The following is a 24,233-nucleotide window of genomic DNA, read 5'->3' as shown; positions in this document are numbered from 1 at the left end:
TTGTAAACAGCTCACATCAACGACAGCCAAAAATAAATAAATAAATAAATAAATAAAATAAAAAATAAAAATAAAAAATAAAAAAAAATTCACGAGAAAATATACTCACTGCCGCTGGAATGTGAATAATAATTTGCTATCAGTATGGTTTACAAAGTTCATGTGGTGGAAGTTGGCTCCATTTTAACCATAACCTGGCTGTTTGAGACCAGCACCCTCTTCAAAAGTTTGAACTATCTATCTGTTCCGAAGCCGTCAGGCCCACGTCGTTGTCCACTATACTCTTGGCCTCAGAATTGTGTTCCTCCCCGCCCTCTTTTATAGCCAACTTGTCCGACTCTTCAACCGCAATACCCCTCTTGGTGACCTCGTTTTCAATCAGCTGCGTGTGCTCTAGGGCCTTCCGGGCGCGGTCCTTTAGAGAGCGAAGGACCTCTGCCTGCTTGTTAGAGGCCAGCGTGGAGATCTCCCGGGCTGACTTGTCTGAATAACTAGCTAGCCGCTCCTGTAGTGTAAACATAGGGTCGTTGCTCGCTGTGCCCTTGGAGAGTTGATAGCACAAGTCAACACCCTCATTGATATATTTCCGGTGCACGAGTGTATACATTTCCGAGACGTCCTGCAAGACGCTAAAGTAGCCCTTAATCTGTAAAGTTGAGGTATATATCGTCTGCTTGGTGATATCGTCCGCGTTAATAGCGCCGTCTCTGTTTGCACGGCGGCCGACTTTGGTCATTTCGCGTGTAAAGGTCTCAGCTCGTGGCAGCACAATGTGATCGATGACGTTCGCTAGCATAAGAAAGAACTGCTCTAGCTTACGGATCTGAACAGCTAGGTCGACTAGGACCGAGATACAGTCGCGTAATACGTCTTTGATCTTTTCCAGATTCTGGCCCGTCTCATGGAGCTGCTTAAGCTTGGCCTGGATCCTAGCCATGGATATTGCAGTCTTCTCTTGCTTATCAAGGGCGGCATCATATGTTGACTGCGCGCTTTCGACTGCCTCTTGCGCTATCTGCACTGTTTGTAAGGCCGTGCTAAGCTGCGCTTTTTGCGCCGACAAATCAGGCTTGCAGTGGAACTTTACGTTGCCAAACGGCCTCGGGACGCTGCCGGAGGATCTGGCGTTGGCCTGGGTTGTAAGATTGAGCACGGTGTCCCGCGCCTTCTTGACCTCTTTCTTCCAGCCCCGGACAACGTTTTCGCTGGGGTTGGTCACTGCATTTATCTTGTTCTGCTGGCTCAGGTGATGTTGAATCTCAGTTCCAACTTTTATGAGAGTGGTATAGGCCGTCATCAGCTTCCTGTTTGCCTTCGTACCGGTCACATCTGTGGTCTGCTGTAGCCCTCGCAAGTTGCCCAGGAAGTATGTCAGCCCCTGGAATTCGTTGGCGCCCGCTCCTGGTGACCCCTTGAACTTTTCCCAGTCGATAGGACCCTTCTCGTTACCGATAAAGCTGTAGAAGTGATTGACTAGATCCCGGATCTCAGTGGCCCTGGCGAAGGACGGGTCGTCATGTGGTGGCGGCCACTTTCCCTGAGGAAGGCCGGCCTGCGCTGTTCCGTCGGCGGTTTTGTATTCTTTACCAAAGATGACGGGAAGCATGCCGGCCATGAGGACTGGTATGGTCTGAGTGTAGCATACAACGGCCCCCTGGAGGACCGTCGCCCATGGGCCGGGCACGTCGCTTAGGGCTCTGTCGAGACGGCCCTCCGATTTCTCCAGTTCACGGGCCGCCCTCATGACCTGCTTCTTGGTGTTTTCGGATGCCTCAACAGCGAACTTCTCCTCGATCTCAGCCACGTGTTGTTCTTTTGTGACGTCAGAGGCATGGATGCTCGTGTTACCCATCTGGTTTTCCATGCACATGTTCAACTCGCCGACCATGTTGCTCCATTTGCCAAAGGCCTCGCGCGTCTCAGCTGCCAACTCGGCACACCTGTGTGTGTCCCTAGACAAATCTTGCAAGGCGTCGTTGAAATCCTCAAGGGCATCTTTGCTGGCGGTACACGGTCCCAAACGCTTGAATACGATATCAATTCTCTCATCACAGATACGCCGACTCGTTATTTGCAAAGCATCCATATTTTGGCCGGCAATGGTGAAAGCCTGCCTTCCGCCATTGTTGCACACTACATAAGGCCCATCATGTTAGCATGTGTTTCTTCTTTTTTCTCCTGCTTTAGATATAAATGCCTAGGCACGTACCGTCGACAAGACACGCCCTAAGTGTCGGGTTCCTTAGGTTTGTCATATACTTGAAACCCCCGTCCGGCACTACATCAGCCAAAGAGATCATCTCAGCCGTCGGGTTCGCAGCTGCCAACCAGCAGGAGCCCATAAAGCACAAGGCAGTCGGGGCAGCGCTTAGCAGTTCGCCCCAGTCGAATTGGAATAGTGTGGCGGCCTTGAGCTCGTCGATGAACTTGTTCGATAACTTGCCCCCATACTCCTCAGTGAGGACTCTTTGCTCCGCGACGGCGATGCTTTGAATAGTGTCAGCTGCCGCCATTGTAGGTATCTTTTTTCCCTCTCTCTTTTGGGTGAGGCGTTCTGGTCAAACAGGTGTTTGGAAGTCTGTGGCAACTCAGAGTAGTTCAATTGATGCTGTGCGTTGCTAGGTACCTATATTCAGGGATTGCCTTCGAGGCCTACCTATGGAAATATATAGAGGCGCCATCAATACTGGGTGGTACTCAACTGTCAATACCAGTCTCGATGCCCAACAACTCCCCAACCTGCTCGTCCTGTAAACAATGAGAAGGCTAGGTAATCATTGGGCCGCATACATGTAGGTGTGTGATTACATATAACTAGCGCTATCTTGGTTGAATGCGGCCCAACAAACCATTCTGTCAGAGTCGTATACACCAGATAAATTTAATTAATATATATTTTATGCCATATTTAATTAATACCCGAAATTCTTTCCTACTAATTCAGTATTATGGTGGTTTAATTATAATCATTGTTTATATTAATTATAAAAATGCCAAGACTTCACCCTTTCTTTTACCATTGCCGGCTGTCCCTGTGAGTTGTACCACCTAAGTAACAAAAGATTACTGCCCGAATAGCAATTCTCCAGAAATATATCCATGTAACTAGCCAATATGTATTTCTGCCCAAGAGTACGATGAGTAGGTGGTCTTGAATGTGGACATTGTAGCATGTTGTGGTGGTTGTAGTTAACAAGCGTCCTACCTCTGCGCTCTGCATGATCCATTCATCATACAACACTTGATCAGCATCAGCAAAATGGTCAGGTGTGTTGTAGGCCTTGGCCCTCAGAAAATCACCAGGTTGCCCCTAGCTAGGGGGGCTGAAGCAGTCGACTTCAGCGAGAATCCTAGCGGTAGGACGGGTGAGTTAACCTGACGGGAAAATTATGTCCACCCACAGTGACGCTCTAGCTGACAGTTACATGTACTGCAGTCGGGATATATTTCGGTCTCATATTCTTCAAGTGGCAGACACAAGACCTCCAGACAAGCCTATGCCAAAGACTAGATGAGATCCAGCACCTTGAGAGCGACTGTGACGAGAATTTACGCGACACCGGGCACGATGCCTATTCCGCCATCGAACATGTGGTTACGGAATTACTGACGATCGAGCGGGGTGCGGCTCGTATTGAGCGAGTCGACAAAAGTATGATAGTGAAGCTAGACCTGGTAACAAAGCGGTTTAGCCACCTATGCGAACTCGGCAGGCAAGTTGTGTGGAAGGTTGGTACGAGGGCGACAATGTGCATGGCTGACGGCGACAATGCCACGCGCTTCGTGTTCACTCTCGAAAGTGAGATGAGAGCGCTGGAAATACAGAGCGCGGCCGTCCGTGATACCAAGATAGAGCACGAGAAGAGCTTGCGTCTCTACCAAGCACTCGAGGGCGAGAGGCAGCGGAGGGTTTACCTCGCGCGTGACGCAGCCTCGAGCTGGAGTAATAGGTTCCTTGGTTTCTTTAGTAGAAGTACCAGAGAGCGGCTGAAATGGGACGTCGAGGAGGCTGAGCAACGACTGCATAAGAATCTATACCAGCAAAGAGCGGCGTGCGATAGCATCGAGGCTTTGCACCGTCTTGAGATGTTTCATCAAGAGACTTGGACGGGCATGGGAAATCTCCGGGATAAGGCCCAGAGTGTTGCAGAAAGCTTCAAGTATGAGTTCAAGCGCGTCACAGAGGTCAAGGAGGTTAAAGACAAAGTGTTTGAAAATCTGCTGAATCTTCGGAACAAGATACAGGATCCAGAGTTTCGCACGACGCGGGACAGCTCCTTGCGCCTTGTGATGGAGCTGTTTCGTACCGATGACGATAGCTGGTGTGGCCAGGGCTGCCTCGGTTTCCTTGAGCAGAAAATCACTGAGGCCATTTGTACTAGGAGGTTAGAGGCGGAGGAAGGGGGAGAGGTGACGACCACGCCAGTGCCGGTGGTGGATGCTTCAGATTTTTAGGAGGCGCCTTATGGGAATCTTCATTATGGGTGGAGGTTTGTTGTGTGTAAGTTCGATATAAGGCTGATTGATTGATATTACATCACATTATTTATAGGGGCAGAATTGCTGTCCGGACCGGAGCGAGCTTCCTGGATCTTTTCCCCTTTTTCAGTCGCCCAGCTCCTCAGCTCCGATCCCATCATCAGATCTACCCCGCCAGTTCCAAAACTACAGGTACATACTACGATTGTGAAAGGAATCGCAACATGTCAGTGAGTCCAGAGTTATATTAAAGAATTACAAAATATGCTCATTATATACTTCTCTTTTTTGTATCTCGTTATTAACTACCTTAGCAGTAAAGAGGTTTAAAGCTTCAATGTTCTGTTAGCTATGGCCCCCACGAAAGCGAAAGAGTGGGTCTACTGCCATTGAAGTCATAAACCCAACCTCATGTAAGTTGAGAACTTGAGATATATCCACCTTCTCACCGAAAATATGCCTGTTGCTGTCTATCGATGAAGTATTAATGCCTGAGCAGCGGAAAGGTTATCAGATAATGATATAGTGCGGCCTGCAAGTTTCGACGCCCAACCAGCCCAACCACTGCTTCGTGGAGCATGAGCGAAAGCGATTGGGACTCATGTCCCGCTTTTCCAACCGGGAGTGCATGAGACAATCCATACGTACATGACGTGGCGAGATTAGAGCCCTCGATGATATTCATGCCAACAAAGAGCTGGGAACCCAAAGGATGAAGTAGTTGAACCGGTATGTCTTACAGGCGAAATTGGGCGTTGCGTGCCAACAAACTTCCATCAATATGCAGCAGGATTCGGCACGTGTGGGCATCACGAGGTGCTCATGCGTGTCCACCAGCGATATCTAATGCATGCGTAATGAGAAGAGCCTCATATTACATCAGCTATCCAAGATTGGAAAAGCCCTTGACATTTCTTTTCCAAAGATTCACACCGTGCTCCGAGTATTGCCTCGTGTAGTGAGGAATACCAGCTCTCTTTCTCAGAGTAGCTCTTCTCCCGGCAGCTCTTCTCTCAAGATATGCCATTCCAGCTTCAATTTCTGGACAAGACAAACATCTACACACATAACTCACTTCTACCCGAAAAATATCTCCGACAACGGCCACCATGGCGAGTCTACCTTCAATTACAAAAAGCTTCAAAGAATACACCATCGGATGGATTTGCGCCCTTCCCCTGGAGGCAGCGGCGGCAACCGCTATGCTAGATGATGAACACAAGAAGCCTTTCGACTTTATTCAACCTCGCCAAGACACCAACGTATATACATGGGGCAATATCGATGTCCACAACGTGGTCATAGCATCGCTTCCTGCTGGAGAATACGGAACTACATCGGCGTCAAATGTTGCTACAACATTACTGATGTCCTTTCCTGAGGTCCGATTTGGGCTCATGGTCGGTATTGGAGCTGGCGTCCCCCGCCAAGACAGGGATATTCGACTTGGCGACGTCGTCGTCAGTGAGCCCAAAGGAACCAGCGGTGGCGTTGTGCAATATGACTTCGTCAAAGCTATCCAGAATGTTGTCGACGTTCTCCAAGGGGGGACGCTCAAGCGTATGGGCATGCTAAACAGACCTCCCACGGTGCTTCTTAACGCAGTTTCTGCTCTGAAAAAACAGCACGAGATGCGGGGGATCACCCGCATCCCCGAATTCCTCCGAGCCATGCTCAAGCGTAACCCTGGTATGCGCGAGGCCTACGTCTATCAGGAGGCTCATAATGACCGACTGTTTGAGGACTCTTATGGACACACTGGAGATGGTGACTGCGCCTCCACCTGTGACCTGAACAGGGTAAAACCACGTAACCCCAGGGTTTCCGAAAATCCCAAGATCCATTATGGAGTTATCGCATCAGGTAATACGCTCGTTAAAGATGCTAGTACTAGGAAAGTGCTTGCGCTACAGACGGGAGAGGACTGTATTTGCTTTGAGATGGAGGCTGCCGGACTCATGAACACGTTCCCCTGCTTGGTTATACGGGGCATATGCGACTATGCGGACTCGCACAAGAACGATACGTGGCAGCGGTACGCAGCAGCAACTGCAGCAGCCTGTGCAAAAGAACTGTTCCAGCATATTCCGGCACAGGAACTTACATCCAGTCCGCCGGCACACGACGTGCTGAGACAGAGTGAGTCCCTACCCGGTGTGGTCTTCAAGTACATAGTTAATCTGTTCCTGGCGTACTGACGTTATTAGGCGGCGAAAGCCATGGCACTCCAGCTGGAGTTGCTCCCAGTTTGCAGCCGTCTCCTCTCCCTGCTATTCCCGCTGCTCAGCAATCGCCTTCCTACTTCCCTCCACCAGTCCATCAGCAATCAGGCCCTGATCTTAGTGATTTGATCGCTCAGGTTGTCCAATTGAATCACCGTATCCAAAATCTAAAGGCTACTGGTTAGTTAAGCTTTGTAGAACACGTGCTATTAACAATGAAAGATAACAATGAATACTGACAGTAAACATACAGATCTTGCTGGCCCTCCAGGATCGAAGCAACCGGTGACTCCCCCTGCCACCCCTCGCAGTCAGTCGGAACCACAACTTCTTCAAGAAGAAGTTAAGAAACTGGACAGCCAGATCGCCGATATTGAGAAGCTGATAAAGGGCTTGTCGGCGCGAGCACCTACCTCTACCAACCAACCACCAGTCACAGCCGATCGACCAAGTCGTGGTGGCCGACCTTCAACGGTAAGATTGACTAGGGTAGTCATTTGAGAACAGTATCGATTTTCTAACTATTGTTTCGTTAGGGATCGGTCGGTATTTTCAGTCGCACATCTCTTGACGAGTCCTTTACGAGGGATCCCGTCAAGTTCAGGAGAATTATTGAACAGTTTTTCAGGGGTCCCTGGCCAAGATTCTTAAGCGACTGGGGAGCCTCTCGCCTCAAGCGGATCGAGAAAGAGGTTATGCAGCCTTTGGGAATCCAATACTCTATCCGCTACAGAGATACTGCCGCCTGGACGAATGAGAGACTGCCGCTCAACGAGAGGTTGCGGGATTTCATTTCGTCTCTTGATAGTTCAGCTGATCCCAAATCTTTGCCCTGGAAAGTGTATAACCAATCTATCCTCAGCTTGAGTATGGTCTGTGAGGATTATTTAGGCCATGAGATATTCCGGCGATAATAGGAACACCTAGAGCTCACTTGGAATAAATATTATTGCATCTCTCAGACCTATTAGGGTCGAAAACACAGTATTCGCCTTCAGGTAGGGAATGCCCGTGAAAAAAGCTATATATAATAAAGGGGCCGATAGTAATAACATTCTTCAACGCTAATTTGATTCTCCATATTCCACACTCTGCACAAAGACTAAAAATTTTAATTGTATATTGTGAATACCTTATTATTACATTATGAACGAAGTGCGATGTACAGAGTGGATTTTGCTGAGGTCGCTACACCCATACTACTATAGTAAGTGTGCTAGGGAGTATACCGGGCTGAGGGTTTTTAATCCAGCTTATCGGCTGTCAGTTATAAACGGTTCCTAAGTCACATAAGCTAACATATAGAGGGTCTTCCCAGCGGTAACTAGAGCGGTTTGGCTAGTGGACTGTTGTACTGAGACTTATTGAAGCCTTCTATCTAGGCGCCATGATAGTCCCATATAGCAACCAAAATATAGCCTCAAACTAGTATATCTGCCATGGAAAGAATACGTGATCCTGCCTGTTCTCCCAGAGTCAAGCTAATAAGAGATAGATTAGTAGTTATTTGGATGACCGCTGGCGCACACCGGCTTCAGAAGCATCGGCGATATGAGAACTCCCAACGCCTCGTCCAAGCACATACGACCATAGGTAGTGGAAAATTCGGGGTCCCGTCTGCTCCCCCATAGACAAGCCACTAACCGGCAGATTAGTAGTTAAGTGGGTGACCATTAGCGAACACCGGCTGTTGTATGTTTTTGCAAATTTTTTGAAGTTTTGGCTGCTGTGTTGCGAGCTGGAATTTGAGTCCGAGTTGCGATGGTCCTGGCACATACGACCATATCCATTAGAAAATACGGGATCCCGTCCGCTCTCCCAGAGTCAAGCTAATGAGAGACAAATTAGTAGTTGAGTGGGTGACCATCAGCGAACACCGGTTGTTGTATGTTTTTTGGTTTTTTTTTATGCCAGATCATGATCGTGTTCTGTCGTATATTGCAAAGAGTTGAGTTGAGCGGTTGTGTGGTGTGATATTTCCGTATACGGTAATACGTGGCTGCAGTCAGCTTGGCTCCAGTGCCCAATCAGCTCAATCCTGGCTGACTAAAAATTACAGAAACTCAGGGGTACAGATAGGAAGCATGTCTACCTAGTCTTGTCGGAACTATTCTCAGCAGAGACTCGGCAAATGCATTCGTCTTAGAGGTGACCCTGTTGATTGTCGGGATTTTGTTTAGGCTTATATTTAGCTCAGCCCACTCACATGCCCGCGGAGTTCCGTGAGCAAATCATGATCCAAGATTATAGGCCATCGTATTCCGTTAGCGATCTAGCGATCCTTCCTGCTAGTAGTGCCTCAACTTGATCCTTCTCGTTCAGCTCATCCGCAGTAAATTAAATAAGACTCCATTTTCCCCTTCTTGATTCTGACGTAAGACCTATGTCGAGGCTAATTCTGTCTTTAACTGTCTACAATTCTACCATAGTCAACGCCTATGGACGGATTTTCACCGCCTCGAGACATTGCTTGCAGGCAACCGACATTAGCTTCACGGCCCCTGCCCTGGATTTTCTTAGTTGCTCCAATAGAATCCTCACAATACCTTCCAGGACTCGTATTATACCAAAGCCTTGTGTGCATGATGTAATATGGTGAGATTCGTATTAGTACTTTTATTCTTCACGTCAGTTAGGAAATATATATAAGTCGGCTCCTAGTTGCCTTCAATATTCGACTGGCTTAGTTCCTCTTCACTACAACTCTTTGCAACTCAATCCTCTTCATCATTTTGCTCCAGGAACCAGTCAATCTACGACCATGATGGGCATCAAGAACGTCGTCTTGCTCTCTATTGCAGCTCTTGCTCAGATTGGCAACTGCACACCTACAGGCCAAACTGAGCCACCCATCCCAGAGGTTTGTAATAAAGCACAACATCCAATACTATCTTTTACTAAGGCTATATAGCTCGCTCGTCGTGCGCCAAACACTATCTGGATCTGGGCTGGCCCGTAAGTTCATTTCAGTAATACTGGTCTGCCGAACAGCTGCTGACTTGTAAAAGTAACTATACCGGCCCAAGCCAGAGCCTGACTTACAACACCGTTAATGAGTGCAAGGCCATTGGCTGGGACACGATTGGATCGATTTGGTTGCCAGATAGTAAGTTTCATATCGGAAAGCCTACAATGTTCATGGCTAACAGAATTCTTAGACGTTGTCTGCACATTTACCGTCAAGCCCGGCGACTGCCAGGATGATGTTGGCAACTTCCGATCCCAGACTATCTTCCCCTCCGGCCTGGCAGATATTCGCCAGTGGTATGAGCCAAGAAAGGCCGATTTCCCGGCTTACTGGTTCCACAATGCCCGGTCAATCCAGTGCGGTGGAGCAAACTTTTAGAGGAACGGCCGAATTACTATTTCTTGTAAATTTAAGCGACTATTATATGGCACAGAGTGAATTGCTCGAGAAGATCTCACAAAGATAGGCATAATAAAATCCACGTCATTAATTCCAACATAAGTGCCAAATGCGGGACCCGAGGCAGCAACAGAAAATTTCGGCACAGGCACATCTGGGGCTCTACTTCCATGTAACCAGTACCCTCCGTACAAGTGCAACAGCCCATTCATTTCAATATTCCTTTTTAAATGGGAGACGGAGAGGTATTCGTAGCCTTTTTACTTTTAATTGTACAAAGTACAGCACCAACATTGGTAGAATGTCGCATTAGTATTGTTAGGTTATAAACATTCCTCTTGGCTAGCTCACAGCCCACCCAACAAGAAGCACGGATCCTATGCATAGGTACGAGTACAATTTTTCTCTCCTCAAACGCCACCAGCAGGCCAAAGATATCCTAACTTGTTCTCTATCCTTCTTCTGAGCTACGCTTAGAGGCTCATCACAATCGGTATGTAGACAAATATATTGCGACATGTCCTACATACGAAGACCATATCATAACTCCTCACAGCCTCGCCATGCCCTGAGACGCCCACCCGCCCAAGATCGGCTAACCACTACCCCGGACGTATTTCAAAGGGTTGACGTTCGATACGCCCCGCCGAGTGTCTGATAATAATATCGTACCTCAATAATAAAAGGCCGACCTACGGGCTTCGAAGATACGAAGGCTCACATCTCAACTCATTTGTCTTCCCCTTCCAAAACATCTTACCATCACCTCGAGCGGACTCGACACCTGGCGTGACTCATAGCCACCGGTCTCTGGTATGATGGGGTTCTCAGATTTGCCCGAAAGGGTTCGCTTCGATATATACAAGCGAGTGCTGGTGATGGGGCACCCAATCTATCTTTTTCAAGACAATGGATCTCGAGTAGAGACATTTGCGCCCGATATACCCATTCGTTGGCTCGCCTTGCTACATATCAATGGACAGATATATCGCGAGGCATGTGCAGTGCTCTACGGTATGAATCGCTTTACTTTGGTAGATACAACGCAGCAACAAGTTGGCCTCCTTCAATCCTTCTTGGACCGCATCGGACCTGTGAATACAAAATTACTCACTCATTTATGTATCAATTTCCCTGTCGTGGAGAAAAGAAAGGGTCGATCCTATGGAGTCGAACTCAGGGAAGATAGCCGGCAGAGCTTGCGACTTCTTCAAGAAAGATGCGCTAACCTAACGACACTGGAAACTTTCGTTCACGGCAATAATTCCAGCTTCTTGACCGAGCCATGCGAGGACAACTCGCAGTTTATTCGAAAGGCATTGCTGCGAATTAATGAGCAACTGACAGCTATTTCTTCATTGAAGCGGATCATCGTCAGAGTCTACGTTGGAACATTGTCCGCTTCAGTGATGGATACGATGCGAGGTCTTGGATGGGTTGTCGTATTGGGCGACCGAGAATGTAGTTGAACACGGGATTGACGTGGATTGAATGAATCTGGGTTATGTAGTCGGTGGTATAGGATCAAGTCCTATCAGAGAGAGCTTACAGCAGACACCAAAGATCGACATATCCCTCAGAACTTATAGTCACATCTATCAGCTAGTGAGCCTAGGCCGGTGCGCACATCACAAGTTTATGAAAGCCTTAAGAACAAATAAGGTAAAAAACAGAGTCAAGAGCGCGGGTATTGTGCTTCATACAACAGCTCAGTTCTTAATATTTTTATTGTCCGACTAACGCTCTACAATTCCGAGGTGGTTTCTACAGACACTCTCGCCATCAGTTGTGACTCAGGTTGGGGCCCGTCCAATAAGTCGGCCTTGAACTCTACCATTTGCTGAGCCCTTCTTTCAATCGGCGGATAACGAGCACGTGATTCTTGCTCGCAGCCATGCATAGAAACTTATTTTCCCATCGGCCCCTGATCATGATATCCAGCATATAATCCATGAGGTCAATACCACATTCCAGCTCTCACGATATTTTTTGGAAGGACTATGAGATCATCGCTGTATGAGTAGTTGAAAAGACTCAAAGTTCTGAAGATGTTGACCAATTTCACTCTCGAAGAGAGACTTTAGCCCAGACAAATCATCCCATTCGAGAATTTGATCCGCAGCGCTTATGGCTATATTCAGGAGATATTGCTCGCCAGTGAAATCTGAGCTCTGTCGCAAAATGGTTTCCGAGTCGTAGAGCGACGTACTACCGAGTGGATCATAATGACTGCTATCGAATATGAATTTGGGTTTGATCATGCAATCTGGACAGTAGGTTTGTGTGAACCAGTTATGCAGTCGATTTGACGCTACTTGCAGCTCAAAGCGGGAGCTGCCCAACAATTGAGGTTCCCCGATTCGTGGATACCCATCATGACTTCTCAAACAGGTACATTTCGACCGTTTGAGCCTCCGATCCTAGGACAGGGAGTGGCAATACTTGTTTCGCCTGCATTTGCCAGCCCGCTTGATCAAGAAGGCCAAATACTGCATTCTCAGAAGAGTGCCGAGGCTTCGTCCCAACAAAGACCTTGGTCGTGAATGACTCCCCCGTGGCCTTGTTCACATTAGAAGCGTGCAAGGCCGACAGTGTTTCAACCAAGGAGAGAAGCCCATCTTCGTTGTAGGTGCAGTCGCTTAACACGATTAGATCCCAACGCCTGGCTTGGACTTGCGGCCCGAAGCGGCCTTCCCTGCCATCCTCCCAGTCCAGGTTCTCATACAACAGTTGAGCGGTGTCTTCTCCAGTCATGTGCGCACTCTCTTGCAGGCGAGAAATATTACGGCTTGCCCGGGCCTCTGCATCTTCCAAGTCGGTCAGCAAGACGGTACAACCTCCAGACCCAGCCGGCCGCATATGTCGGAGCGCAGCGAAGAGACCAGTGCCCAATGTGCCGACGCCGCAACCAAGCTCCAGAATGTTTAATTCGCTGGCAGTGCACAATATGTCTCGCATGGCGGTCATGGTCACCCCTTGATTCGAGGCGTAACTTTTGCCTGCGGGAATGCCGGCGACAGCGCAAAGTGTAACAAGTCCTCCGTCCCAGACGTGGCGAGCCATACTCTCACCTAGCTCTTCCTCTATCTCGAGAAACTCTCCTCCTTCATTTTCGCCGCTGAAATATAGTCTTCGCGTACAAATATGGTCGTCGCTATGCCCTTTTGCGCGTACTTCCGCCCATACAGGCATGATTAATCCTCCTCCAAACTCGTCCTGGGCAGAGTTGATTGAATCCATGAGTATGCTCTGCACCCCCGTCGCTGAAAGTGCTGGCTTAGCACTAATACATATTTCAGTCTTGGAAGAGGCCGCCAACGCCTTGATAAATTGTAAGGGAAGATTGAGGCTTGGCTTGAGAATTCTCATGCCTGGCTTCCAGACCAACTCGTTACGTCCAGTGAGAGCCCATGTCGTCTTGCCAGAGGAGGACGCCACTTCAGCCGTAATGATTATTTCGAGAGAGTCTTGCACAAACAGAAGCGAGTCGCTCAGGTCCGTATTTATTGTGATGACGAGGTCTAGTCGAGCCTTGGAGCCGCTGATCGCCAACTTGGGCGGTGCGAGAAGGCGTATGTAGTGCATCGTTGACAATTTCGCGCTGTGGACCAAGCACAAAATGTTTCAATGTTATGACAACCCCAGGATATCCGCTGTACTGCAGATGCTGGCGGCCTGGGTCTTCACTGACAGGCACTCTGCGTATGCAATCGTTATGTCAACGAAAAGCTCACAGATATTTTTGTGTAGGCTTGGAGTTTTCGCTGCTGAAAATATTAATCAGGTACATGGTGATGCCAGCGAAGCTAACTCTGATTGGTTGGAAAAGGCGGGCTCAGGATCTAGCTATGGTAATTGTCAAACGACATTTCGAGAAAAAATTCCAGTAGACATTACTTTCTTGTACGTAGTCCTACTTTACATAAGTACTCGTTATGTGGAAATAGGTGCTTGAAACAATGTCCCAAAATGTAAATCACTAATACATAATGAACTGCTCTGGATCTTATTAACACAGGAATGACGAGACCGTGGAAATCATAAATTTAAGCGTAGACACTAAGTGCGAGATCCAAGGCGGCAATGTCTTCCACCGACTCCCTCCATAATCTGCCAATAAACTCTTCTCCCTCGGGAGTATTGAGAAAAGCAGCGCCTCTATTAATTGTTGTCAGTGTATGCTATGATGGTCTGGTATACATTTTCGAGTGCACGTACGGGTCGACTTTGTTATGCTGCATAAACTTGCCATTGGTTTCAGGTCCCGCAACGACGCTTGCAAAGATCAACGTTCGCGCTCCCTCTTCCACTGTACGAGCCATAGACTTGCGTACGAGCCCCATTGGGATCCTCAGGTAGAATGGAAGATTTTTATCCAGCCCCGTTTGCACAAGGCCAGGACATGGGTTGTTGACGATGACTTCGGAGGGCGCCAATGCAGCCAGGCGGCGAACATAAGCATTGACAACAGTTTTGGTATCAGCGTAACGAAAGAATTTGCTAAAAGTAGCTTCATCATCAAAGTGGCTGAGTACCGAGCTGTCAGGCGCTATAGGTTTTTTGGATAGAGTATTTTGCTTAATCTGGGTGGCAGAGCCCGTAAATGTGATACGAGAAGGCAATCCTCTAACCGCGGCGGTAGATCGCAAGAGCGGGAACAGCTCAAGACAAATGAGAAGGTGGGTGTAGCAGTTCACTTAAATCAATGGAAAAAAAATCAGCATTTTCTCAGTTCTGTACAGCCGTCGGGTCATATCTCCTTTTTCTCTCTCACCTTGCATGTTCCGCTCATGGTTACTCTTGCTTTTCTCATACCCTAAAAAGACCTGTCCACCATTGTTCAAGAGGATATCAAGTTCCTTGACCTCATCCTTCACCTTCTTAGCAAATCGAAGTCCAGATTGGTAGTCGTCGAGGTCGAGTTCGAACACTTCGATCAAGGCGTCGGGATTGGACGTTTTGACGGTAGGGTCAGCTCGGAGCGATGCTACGGCGTCTTTTCCTCGAGCAATGGAACGACACGCCAGAATCACGCGAGAGGCACCCAGTGTAAGGTATTGTCTGGCGGCCTCGTAGCCCAAACCAGCATTGCCGCCGGTGATTATGACCGTCTTACCACCGACATTGACCTCACTTGGAGTGGGTGGAATAGGAGGTTGGCCCATCGCTCAATATAAGAGGACAGAGTCGGATTATGATAGTATGAGAGCAACAAAATCTTATGAACGATAGATGATCATCTATATGATGGTTTGGTGGAGCAAGTCCATAGCCTCTTTATACACCGCGACAGACATTTCCGAAACCGATCTTCAATTTTAGGCTGGCGTACATGATGTAGAAATGAGGTTATGTCGACGCGCACGCCCTGCACTGTATGATCTACTTACACAGAGATCCAAGGGTCTTGGTTCACCGGGTGCTAGTCAAACATGTGAATCAACTAGGCGAATGCAGATACACTAGCAACGGAATAGGCAATGATAGTGGTCTGCTATTGGTGATTGAATACATGTATTCTCAGTCGAAGGATTCCGGACTTTGTAATCAAGGAGATGGAATGAAAGCCTGCCCCACATGATTGCAAATCATTTCCACCTCGTCGAGATCTAACAATTGAATGCCGAACAACTCCATTGGTTAAGCGATGTACAAAACCCTTGAAACTCCGCTCGCTTTTACAAGTGCCTAATATCTATCCAGATCCGATCCGCAACCAAGTCCGCAGCTGAACACCCGGCAGGCTCCAGGTAAACGTCGTCACATACAGATAGGCGACAAACATGGGGTTCGGAGTGCCTGAACATGATACAAATGCCGTTACCCGAAGACTGATATCTGACTAAATGGTTCATATCGAGAGCGTTTGGAGATCGAAGTCCGCATGAAAGATTCATGAATGAGCTTCAATGTTGAGGACGCCTAATTGTCTCAATTATTGTGCACTAGTATAAGCGAAGTCCGGACACCGTTAGACAACTGAGTAGACCGACGGAGAAGACTTTACGAGACATAAATTCAGATATATCGCTATCTGTAGAAGTTTGGACTTTGTTCAGCGTAAAATGAGAGGGTCTTCCGCGTAATACGCAGCTATACGCAGTTATCGGTGCTTTCTCCCCTGCTCATACACTTGCTAACTCACGTGGCATCTGCCGAGATGCTCCATCGAAGTCGGTTTTCCCCTTTATAGAGCGCTCAGCTTTCCAGCAAGCTTCTAAATGCCGAAGGACGATCCGGTATAGCATTATGATCAAGCTCTTTCGCATCCATTGCCGCAATTAAGTATATATTTGCAACACCTTACCTGGACTCGCATACCAAGTGATGTACTTGACTGCATTTAGAGGTCTATGAGGATCAAATCTCATGACAGTGATGAAAAGACAAAATGGCCCACAATTGCCTCTAAAAACACCATACAGATAGCCGCATGTTGAAGAGTCTGTATGAATGGAGAGAGTGCACACCAAATGCAATTATGAGTCAGTCAGCCAACACACTGGTGGTCGAATCCTTCGTGCTCTGCTCCTTAAGATGCGACAAACTGGCAGAAATTATCATCTCTCATTTCACATACTCTTCACTTAACAATTTTCTCATCTTTGCATTCACACGTTGCCTCATCCTCACCAATCATGACTGACATCAACGTTCTCACCGTCACCGCATCTGAGCTTGAAACCAAGCTCAATGACAATTCCATCACCAGCAGGCAACTAGTCAAGCTCTACCTCAGCCAAATAGCCAAATACAACGGATATCTAAAAGCTGTCATTGCCGTTGCGCCGGAAGAGCTTCTGGACAAGACAGCAGCTGGGCTTGATGCGGAACGAGCTGCAGGCAACGTTCGTGGGCCGCTACATGGCATTCCGATTCTTCTCAAAGTGCTCAATTCTCGTCCCAGTATCTTCATTACTTAGATCTCATTCTAACATGTGAGATCTTTCCAGGACAACATAGCCACCGTCCCGAAGCTAGGATTGCCCACCACCGGCGGCAGTCTTGCACTTGTCGGTTCCAGACCGAGGAAGAATGCAGAAATCGTTAACCAGGTAATAAAATTCAGAAAAAGTTTTAAGGGAAGAGACCTAACCCATCAAAAGCTCATAGATGCTGGCGTCATCATCATTGGCAAAGCAAACTTATCTGTGAGTCATCGCGATGCAGGTGTGCTGGCAACCTTTCCTAACTTGTCTTAGGAGTGGTCTTGGTATAGGTTTGTCTGCCTTTCCGTACAAAAGAATGCCGCTCATTCCTAATCAAGGTCGAATATGGCGAGTTTGGGGTGGTCTGCTGTGGGTGGCCAGACGCAGTCTGCATATGTCCGGGGTGGCCTTCGCGAGGATGATTCCATTGGCGGTCACAGCGTAACTATCACCCCCAAAGAATGTTTCGGGATAATGCACGTCTAACAAGTGGCTAGAGCCCTGGAGGTTCCTCCACCGGTTCTGCTGTCGCAGTCGCTGCTGGATTCTCGCCCATTGCCGTCGGAGCCGACACCATGGGCTCCCTCATCATGCCCAGCGATAGGTCTGCATTGTATACGATTAAGCCTACCGTAAAGATTGTGTCGCAAACTGGCATCATCCCCATCACTCTTGAGTTGGATTCCGCTGGTCCTATGGCCAAATCGGCCTTGGACCTCGCAAATCTTCTTCAAATCCTTGTAGATCCGAGCAAGACGACGATACCGGAAGGTGGATACAAGAGCGCCGCGACTGGTTCATGGGGCAACATCCGGGTCGGCATCTTGGAGCCTGAAAAATGGCTTTTTGATACGAAACTCGTCAAATATGAAGAACAGGCAACAAATCAAATGGTTTGGCCCCTCATTCCAATCTGCTTCCTCACTGACACCATTGCCAGCTACGAGAGTGGAAACAGGCTTACGAGACGTTGAAGTCTGTAGTCAAAGTTGTAAAACCTGTAACTCTTATTTCACTAGAGGAATCAACCGATAATGGAAGAATTAAAATATGGAACGCTTTCGGTAAAGCTACACCAAATAACACGCCTCGGAATATGTCATTGACTGCCACTTAGACACAACGTTCAAGGATCTCATAAAAGATTATCTCTCGGGAGTTGACAACAGCAAAATACATTCACTTGAAGATCTCATCGAGTTTAATAAAACCCATGCAGACAAAGAACTTCCCCCTGGTGAGTCTACACGTACCTACGTACATGTGTGTATAGATGAAATGATCTCATGGTCTGATCAGTTATGCAGGTGCGGATAATCAAGCAGCTCTCCTCAGAGCCGTGCAGGCAAAAATGACCGATGACGAGTATAACGATATTATGAACAGCGCTCGCGAGCTCTGTGGTAAGAATGGAATTGATAAGACACTCGAGGAGAACGATGTCGACATCATCATCGGGCCCGGAGATGGCCCAATGTTTGGCATTGCCCTCACAGCAGGTGAGTGGCCGAAAGCAACCCTGAAAGATTATATATGTCAATCTAACAAATGTACTTTAGGTTACCCAGTTGCTACGGTGCCTCTTGATTATCTCGAGTTCAACGGGAGGCCCTTTGGCATGCAAATTGCGGCCAAAGCACACCAGGAAGCTCTGCTGATTCAAGCCCAAAGCGCATGGGAGGCGACTTTTCCGAAGCGCCAGCCGCCGCCACTACATGAGATCGCCCTCAATTGAGATTTCAAGCCAGTAAAGCTGTAAAATTGATCTCAAAATTCTAAAGAAGTGCGCTATTACATATATGGTGTGTACATGTATATTATGATGGTTCGCACGAGTTGATTCACTGGCAATATCCATGTAATACTGGAAAATGTGCTCATGACATCATCGGTGAAGATTCCCGTGATGAATAAAATCTCAGGCATATATTGGGGTAATGTAGCACCACAGGCACTTCGCAGCTGGGAAGGCAATATTAACTCGAACACTCAAATCCGTCTCACAGTCACGGCAGTGAAGCGGGGCGCCGAAACGGAAAGCCTCCGCATACGGCCGAAGACTGGATCCACCAGAGCTCATGACAGAGCTTCAAGCAAATGGAAGCTCATCTCCATTGTGTTACATCTCATGTTGTCATTAACATCCAACTTACACATTTGTAGTCCAAAATCTTTTTCCACTCAGCTACCTTTCCGTACCCTGCGAATAAACTTCAGCCGCCCAAAAATAGCTCTCGCATACAAACGGCGAGACCAGTGAGCGTATTTTGTTCGGGACAAACGCCACAAATCGGCGGGCTAGTAGATCACGGCCCCCACATGCAAAATTTCATCTCAGTGTTGAAAGTTAGATCTTAGTCACTCACCTATCCACTCATCAACTACACGCAACCTTTTGGATATAAACAAAAAGGATCAATAATCGGGCATCAACGTCACGGTAGGATCATTCACAAAAACAAAGCCCACCATGTCGTCCTCCGAAGCCATCACCTCCATCTCCCTCCAGTCCCTGGAAAAGCTCTCCACAGGCAAGGTCCGCGACCTCTTCGGCCTCGACGACAAGTCCCTGCTCTTCACTGCCACCGATCGCATCTCAGCCTACGACGTCGTCCTCTCCAATGGCGTCCCCGGCAAGGGCCTCATCTTGACCCAGATCTCAGCCCATTGGTTCTCCGTGCTCGAGAAGAGCGTGCCCGGCCTGAAACACCACCTGCTATCCCTGTCGGCGCCGAGCTCAGCTCCCTTGACGCCGGAGGAGCGTGGCCTGCTCCGGGGTCGAACCATGGTGTGCCGCCGGCTCAAGGTGTTTCCCATTGTGAGTTTGCCGGTGACATCTCTTGACACACGAGATGCTCTATTTTTATCGACGGACCGCAGACCGCTGATTCTTGTTTTCGACGTTCTAGGAAGCTATTGTGAGAGGCTACATCACCGGCAGCGCTTGGAGCGAATAGTACGTTCTCCTCATCTCGCCTCATCTCACCTCACCCATCTAGCTCTATTGGCCAACACACAACCTTCGGCATTCAGCCATCATACCATCGCCGCCGGTCACCAGTCACCCCCCGGCTCTCTTGATCAAGATGCTAACAATCCTTGTTCAGCGTCGCCCATGGTACCGTCCACGGCATTCCTCAGCCTGCTGGGTTACAGAAATGCGGCGCTTTCCCCAACGGACCCATCGTAAGTTACGGCTCTCCTCGTCCAATAGCCCTTTCTGCTTGCCAGTCTATCGTTGTCACAAATCACAACAGCCACCGCTTCCTTGGCTTCGGCCTTCAGCTCAGCAACGACTCAAAAACTGACAACCAACAAATAGTACACCCCATCCACAAAGGCCCCTGCAGGCGAGAAAGATGAGAACATCTCCCCCCAGCAGGCCGTCGAAATTGTAGGCGAGAAGTATGCCGCCCGCATCCAAGAGCTCAGTCTGTCGGTGTACAGCGCCGCCGCTGCCTACGCCCGTGAGCGCGGCATCATTGTCGCCGACACCAAGTTGTGAGTTGCTCTCATCTCGCTCCGGTCTCCCCTTGCCACTTCTCATGCAGCCATGAATCCTTCTGTTGCGGGTCCCCTTGTTTTGGGGGGATAGACCTGTGTAACTGACCGATCACCTTGGGATTGCCGCTCTCTGCATACATGCCCTGAAACCTGATTTCTCATAATTTCTCGCCTTGCTGCCTGCTGGACTGTCAGCTAATAGCTCCATACAGCGAATTTGCCCTTGACGAGGCTACCGATGAAGTCGTTCTGGTAAGGCAACCTTTCCTTTCACATGTCGGCAGCGGGTACCTCAAGCCCAGCCAGGCTGCCTCTGAATAAATCCCAAAATAACCATGAACTAACGTTTCAAAGGTCGACGAAGTCTTGACCCCGTAAGTCAATCAGCCAATCGCCCACCCCATGCCCTACCGGAATGATCGGAGAGCTCCTAGGAGATCCAAGATTATGACCTGTCAAGTGCCATCGCGCGCAAGACCCAAAGCGCACTCCAAATTTTAAAACATAGACGCCTACTGACCCCCAAAAATCAGTGATAGCTCAAGATTCTGGGACGCCACCGAATGGAAGGCCGGCACTGAAGCCCCTTCGTACGACAAGCAGTTTGTCCGCGACTACCTGACCAGCAATGGGCTCAAGGGTAAACCTAATGTAAGACATATCGCAGGGCTGTCCCTCTCCCCCTTGGCTAGCTCCTATTCCCCGATCTCCGCATGGGAGAAAACAATCCGATGAGAGAATATGAGGGGGAGGGTCCAGAATTCAACACCCTGACTCGTGTTACCAAAATGTGACTAGGTGATGGCTGACAGATGTGTTCTAGGTCGAGCTTCCCGAGACCGTTGTCCAGGAGACAGCGAAGAAATACAGAGATGTGTTTGAGAGGTGGGTACACAGAAAGCAACTCGTCACAATTCACCTACTTGACACGAAGCAAATGCTGACCACCAAGCAAATAGATTGACGGGTAATACTCTGGACCAAGCCCTGGCCGCCTTGGAAAATTGAGTCACGAGTACCTGAGACAAAGCAGGAAATGGGAGGGAGAGACATGCAGAAAAATAGCGGATACGAGAGGCGCGAGTGCTCAGTTGAGCTGTCAGATTGAAGGCCTAGAGGGAAAAGTGGCTAGTCGAAAAGATGATCGTCCCATGCTTCTTCGCAATGCCAAGGCCACTTGTCTTGGATGAATGCTTTTTGCCCGCTCAGGTGAAGTCTAGATCGCTAACGAGTGAGGCGCCCTCGCGTCTCGGACTCTGACACCTGTGGACAATTACGAGGTCCGGGCCTCGGCCGTGTGAGACAGACAGCTGTGGTTAATTTGCCTACCTAGCACCTAATAGACGATGAGCGAATCAGACCTTATCGCGCTAGAAAGAAGCGTTCTCGAAGCTGTCAGGGTCGAGACTCTGGCCAATCGACTCCCGTATTGGGAACTCCCGGACTGGCATGTTCCTTGGACGGAGATCTGCGCCTAGGCCTTTAGGCCCTGCTTGCGCTCTCCAAGTGCCCGAAGAAGCAGCCTGTCAGGTCTTCAGATTCGATGCCCTGGTACCGTATCTACGGAGTAAGCACGCAGCCATCCCTCTGAAACAAGCTCCAGTCGGTAGTCGCCTGCTGCCCCTCCCTCAACTGCAGCTGGTGTGCAAGGTAATCTGCCAATGAGGGGTCCAGATCAACGTCGGTCATGAGCAAAGCTCCAACCACGCTTGATCGCATATCAGCGACCGCCGATTGGGCCTGGATGATTCTAGACATGGATAAATCCAGGAACAAGAACAAGTCGGCTACTATCCTGGAGTGTCACCAATATGCATGTATCTACTAAGGTGCGGCTGCCGCGGGGTTCTCGGCCAGTCGGCTCAAAACGAGCTTGGCAGGCTGCAGAGTACAGCAGGTGAGATGCTCCAAACCTGCTGTTCATGCAGCCGACAAGTGCCTTGTTCCTGCACACTGGATACATTAGGAGGGAACCTAGGAAACTGACAGAATAATATTCTGTGGGAGGCGGCTACATGAGCAAGCCATGGCACAACAGATCTATCACATTTTCTCTCTACAGCCACACGAGGCATCCATGGATCTTTTTCTTCACGCCATCCGGGGTCACATCAAGGAGCATCCCTTGCGTATAGCAGAGGCGCCTCAGTACCTTGACACCTAAATACGAGTACTGGCTCGCGGACGACGTACAGCGGTACGCGGAAGCATCAATTCTGTACCTGCGCTCGCATCCTTGGGTCATCGCTAGTCGAAACGAGCACGCTACGCAGCTGCAGGATCCAATTGGAAAGTTTAGCATCAAAAAGCCTGTGGGCTGCTCAAGATGAGACGAGCTGTTGCGTCTTCGTAAGCTCGTCCCAAGGTTGGGTGCCACACACAGGGTCGGTGACGGAGCAAGGCGCTGCAGTATGCTGCGGTGAGCAAACCTGCCCAGCTGATATAACGGGCACCTCATCAACATTGACGACGCCCTCTGCTGGGCAGCTAAACTCATTCAAGCTGGGCCTCATTAGAATCCTTTGAGTGTGTACTCGTAGAGCGCGCACCACCGGTCATGGCCCTTCTGGGGCGGATGTATGCACATGCATGCTGCTAGGCGAATTGGTACATTCTGGCCGCGCCTCAAGCTAGTCTCATCACGCATGGCAGCCTTCCCTGCTGCATTTCGATTCTCTGAAGGCAAGCTGCAAGGAACCGAGGCCAGTGGCGAAATTGACAGCCATGAATTCATATGTTGATTTAAATCGCGCTCGCTCGGAGAGGCTGCCTAGACACGCATCAACTCAGCCCTGACCGTATATTCAGCCACCGAGAGGTGAGAACCAGCACCCCGTCTGTCTGAAGCCACGAGCAAGGCAGAACGGAGCTGCGTGTTCTTGATGATCCCCCTCGAGCTGTTTCATGCATGCAATGCAATGTGTTCCAAGGCAGTGCCAGGGGAGCCATACAGCAAGGCGGCGTTCACAGCACCAAGCGGCTTGAGGCGCACCGCCAAGGCCACATGTCCTAGTAGGCACGGGATCGGCCAGCCAAAGCGGACATTTGTCGTTCGTGATATCCCAGCGCATCTGGTGCTTGCCTTTCCCATTCATGTGGGCTAAGGGCCGGCTGCTTGGCAAATCATATCGCCCTCAGCTCGAGCTCCAGCACAGTCGACGCATGGCGCGAAAAGGGGGAATCAGGCACCAGACCACCCAAGGTACATTGCCTCCATGGGTAAGGCATTGCCAGCAAGAAATGAGCTTCTTTGCGAGACGAGCATTACCGTATAAGCTCTGCCGGCAAAGCTCAGCTGTTTGAATGATATAGGCTCCTCTCACCCTTGCAAGCCCTGTCTCCAATGCAACAGTACCCTCACACACTTGGTCTATTTTTTGGCCGCCCCAAGGATACCAGTGCCAAACCGGCATACACCCTGAGTTTAGCGCATTACCGTCTCGCGTACAGTACTCGCGCGTCCGTCGTTATCCCGTGATCCGTATTCTTCAATGCCGCGTGTGTCATTTTTCTCGTTTTCGCTCTCGCGCGCTGCCGTCGATAAACCGTTCCGCCTGGGACAAAGCCGTACCATAGCCCATTCGCATACGGCATCTCTCCTAGTTCAGGCAAACCGCTAGTCGACAACCCGGGCGGTGCTTGGGTGGAGAGGGAACGATCGGTAAGGCACGACCCAAGGCGACGCGTTAACAGTGCCACTGCGAAGCTGGCTTCCAGTGACATCAGCACGAA

At 49.1% G+C, this 24,233-nt stretch overlaps 8 protein-coding genes across 8 annotated transcripts; 5 read left to right on the top strand and 3 right to left on the bottom strand.

Moving 5' to 3' along the window:
- Positions 1-220: 220 nt before the first annotated feature.
- On the bottom strand, positions 221-2,513 carry T069G_07028 (uncharacterized protein; the record flags this gene model as incomplete). The annotated part of the gene is made up of 2 exons (XM_056174238.1): positions 221-2,133; positions 2,210-2,513. 2 exons carry the CDS (start codon positions 2,511-2,513, stop codon positions 221-223), a joined length of 2,217 nt encoding a protein of 738 aa, XP_056027817.1.
- A 746-nt stretch (positions 2,514-3,259) lies between these two features.
- On the top strand, positions 3,260-4,455 carry T069G_07027 (uncharacterized protein; the record flags this gene model as incomplete). Its single annotated transcript, XM_056174237.1, has 2 exons — positions 3,260-3,365; positions 3,437-4,455. 2 exons carry the CDS (start codon positions 3,260-3,262, stop codon positions 4,453-4,455), a joined length of 1,125 nt encoding a protein of 374 aa, XP_056027816.1.
- A 1,133-nt stretch (positions 4,456-5,588) lies between these two features.
- On the top strand, positions 5,589-7,615 carry T069G_07026 (uncharacterized protein; the record flags this gene model as incomplete). The annotated part of the gene is made up of 4 exons (XM_056174236.1): positions 5,589-6,618; positions 6,687-6,881; positions 6,955-7,175; positions 7,238-7,615. 4 exons carry the CDS (start codon positions 5,589-5,591, stop codon positions 7,613-7,615), a joined length of 1,824 nt encoding a protein of 607 aa, XP_056027815.1.
- Positions 7,616-9,462: 1,847 nt separating this feature from the next.
- T069G_07025 (uncharacterized protein) lies at positions 9,463-10,047 on the top strand (the record flags this gene model as incomplete). Its single annotated transcript, XM_056174235.1, has 4 exons — positions 9,463-9,561; positions 9,613-9,656; positions 9,710-9,807; positions 9,860-10,047. The coding sequence occupies 4 exons, from the start codon at positions 9,463-9,465 to the stop codon at positions 10,045-10,047; spliced, it is 429 nt and encodes a 142-aa protein (XP_056027814.1).
- Positions 10,048-12,441: 2,394 nt separating this feature from the next.
- On the bottom strand, positions 12,442-13,653 carry T069G_07024 (lysine methyltransferase domain-containing protein; the record flags this gene model as incomplete). Its single annotated transcript, XM_056174234.1, has 2 exons — positions 12,442-13,067; positions 13,140-13,653. 2 exons carry the CDS (start codon positions 13,651-13,653, stop codon positions 12,442-12,444), a joined length of 1,140 nt encoding a protein of 379 aa, XP_056027813.1.
- Positions 13,654-14,114: 461 nt separating this feature from the next.
- T069G_07023 (short chain dehydrogenase domain-containing protein) lies at positions 14,115-15,233 on the bottom strand (the record flags this gene model as incomplete). The annotated part of the gene is made up of 4 exons (XM_056174233.1): positions 14,115-14,226; positions 14,287-14,651; positions 14,700-14,764; positions 14,843-15,233. The coding sequence occupies 4 exons, from the start codon at positions 15,231-15,233 to the stop codon at positions 14,115-14,117; spliced, it is 933 nt and encodes a 310-aa protein (XP_056027812.1).
- A 1,473-nt stretch (positions 15,234-16,706) lies between these two features.
- On the top strand, positions 16,707-18,732 carry T069G_07022 (amidase domain-containing protein; the record flags this gene model as incomplete). Its single annotated transcript, XM_056174232.1, has 10 exons — positions 16,707-16,955; positions 17,022-17,123; positions 17,175-17,219; positions 17,271-17,287; positions 17,336-17,438; positions 17,495-17,890; positions 17,938-18,061; positions 18,115-18,234; positions 18,305-18,496; positions 18,557-18,732. 10 exons carry the CDS (start codon positions 16,707-16,709, stop codon positions 18,730-18,732), a joined length of 1,524 nt encoding a protein of 507 aa, XP_056027811.1.
- A 735-nt stretch (positions 18,733-19,467) lies between these two features.
- T069G_07021 (SAICAR synthetase domain-containing protein) lies at positions 19,468-21,509 on the top strand (the record flags this gene model as incomplete). The annotated part of the gene is made up of 9 exons (XM_056174231.1): positions 19,468-19,815; positions 19,907-19,953; positions 20,105-20,183; positions 20,320-20,498; positions 20,714-20,753; positions 20,856-20,875; positions 21,035-21,152; positions 21,325-21,386; positions 21,461-21,509. The coding sequence occupies 9 exons, from the start codon at positions 19,468-19,470 to the stop codon at positions 21,507-21,509; spliced, it is 942 nt and encodes a 313-aa protein (XP_056027810.1).
- Positions 21,510-24,233: the final 2,724 nt, after the last annotated feature.

This window comes from Trichoderma breve, chromosome 4, assembly GCF_028502605.1.
Source record: "Trichoderma breve strain T069 chromosome 4, whole genome shotgun sequence".
NCBI lineage: Eukaryota > Fungi > Ascomycota > Sordariomycetes > Hypocreales > Hypocreaceae > Trichoderma > Trichoderma breve.
This window is presented reverse-complemented; position numbering and strand designations above follow the sequence as displayed.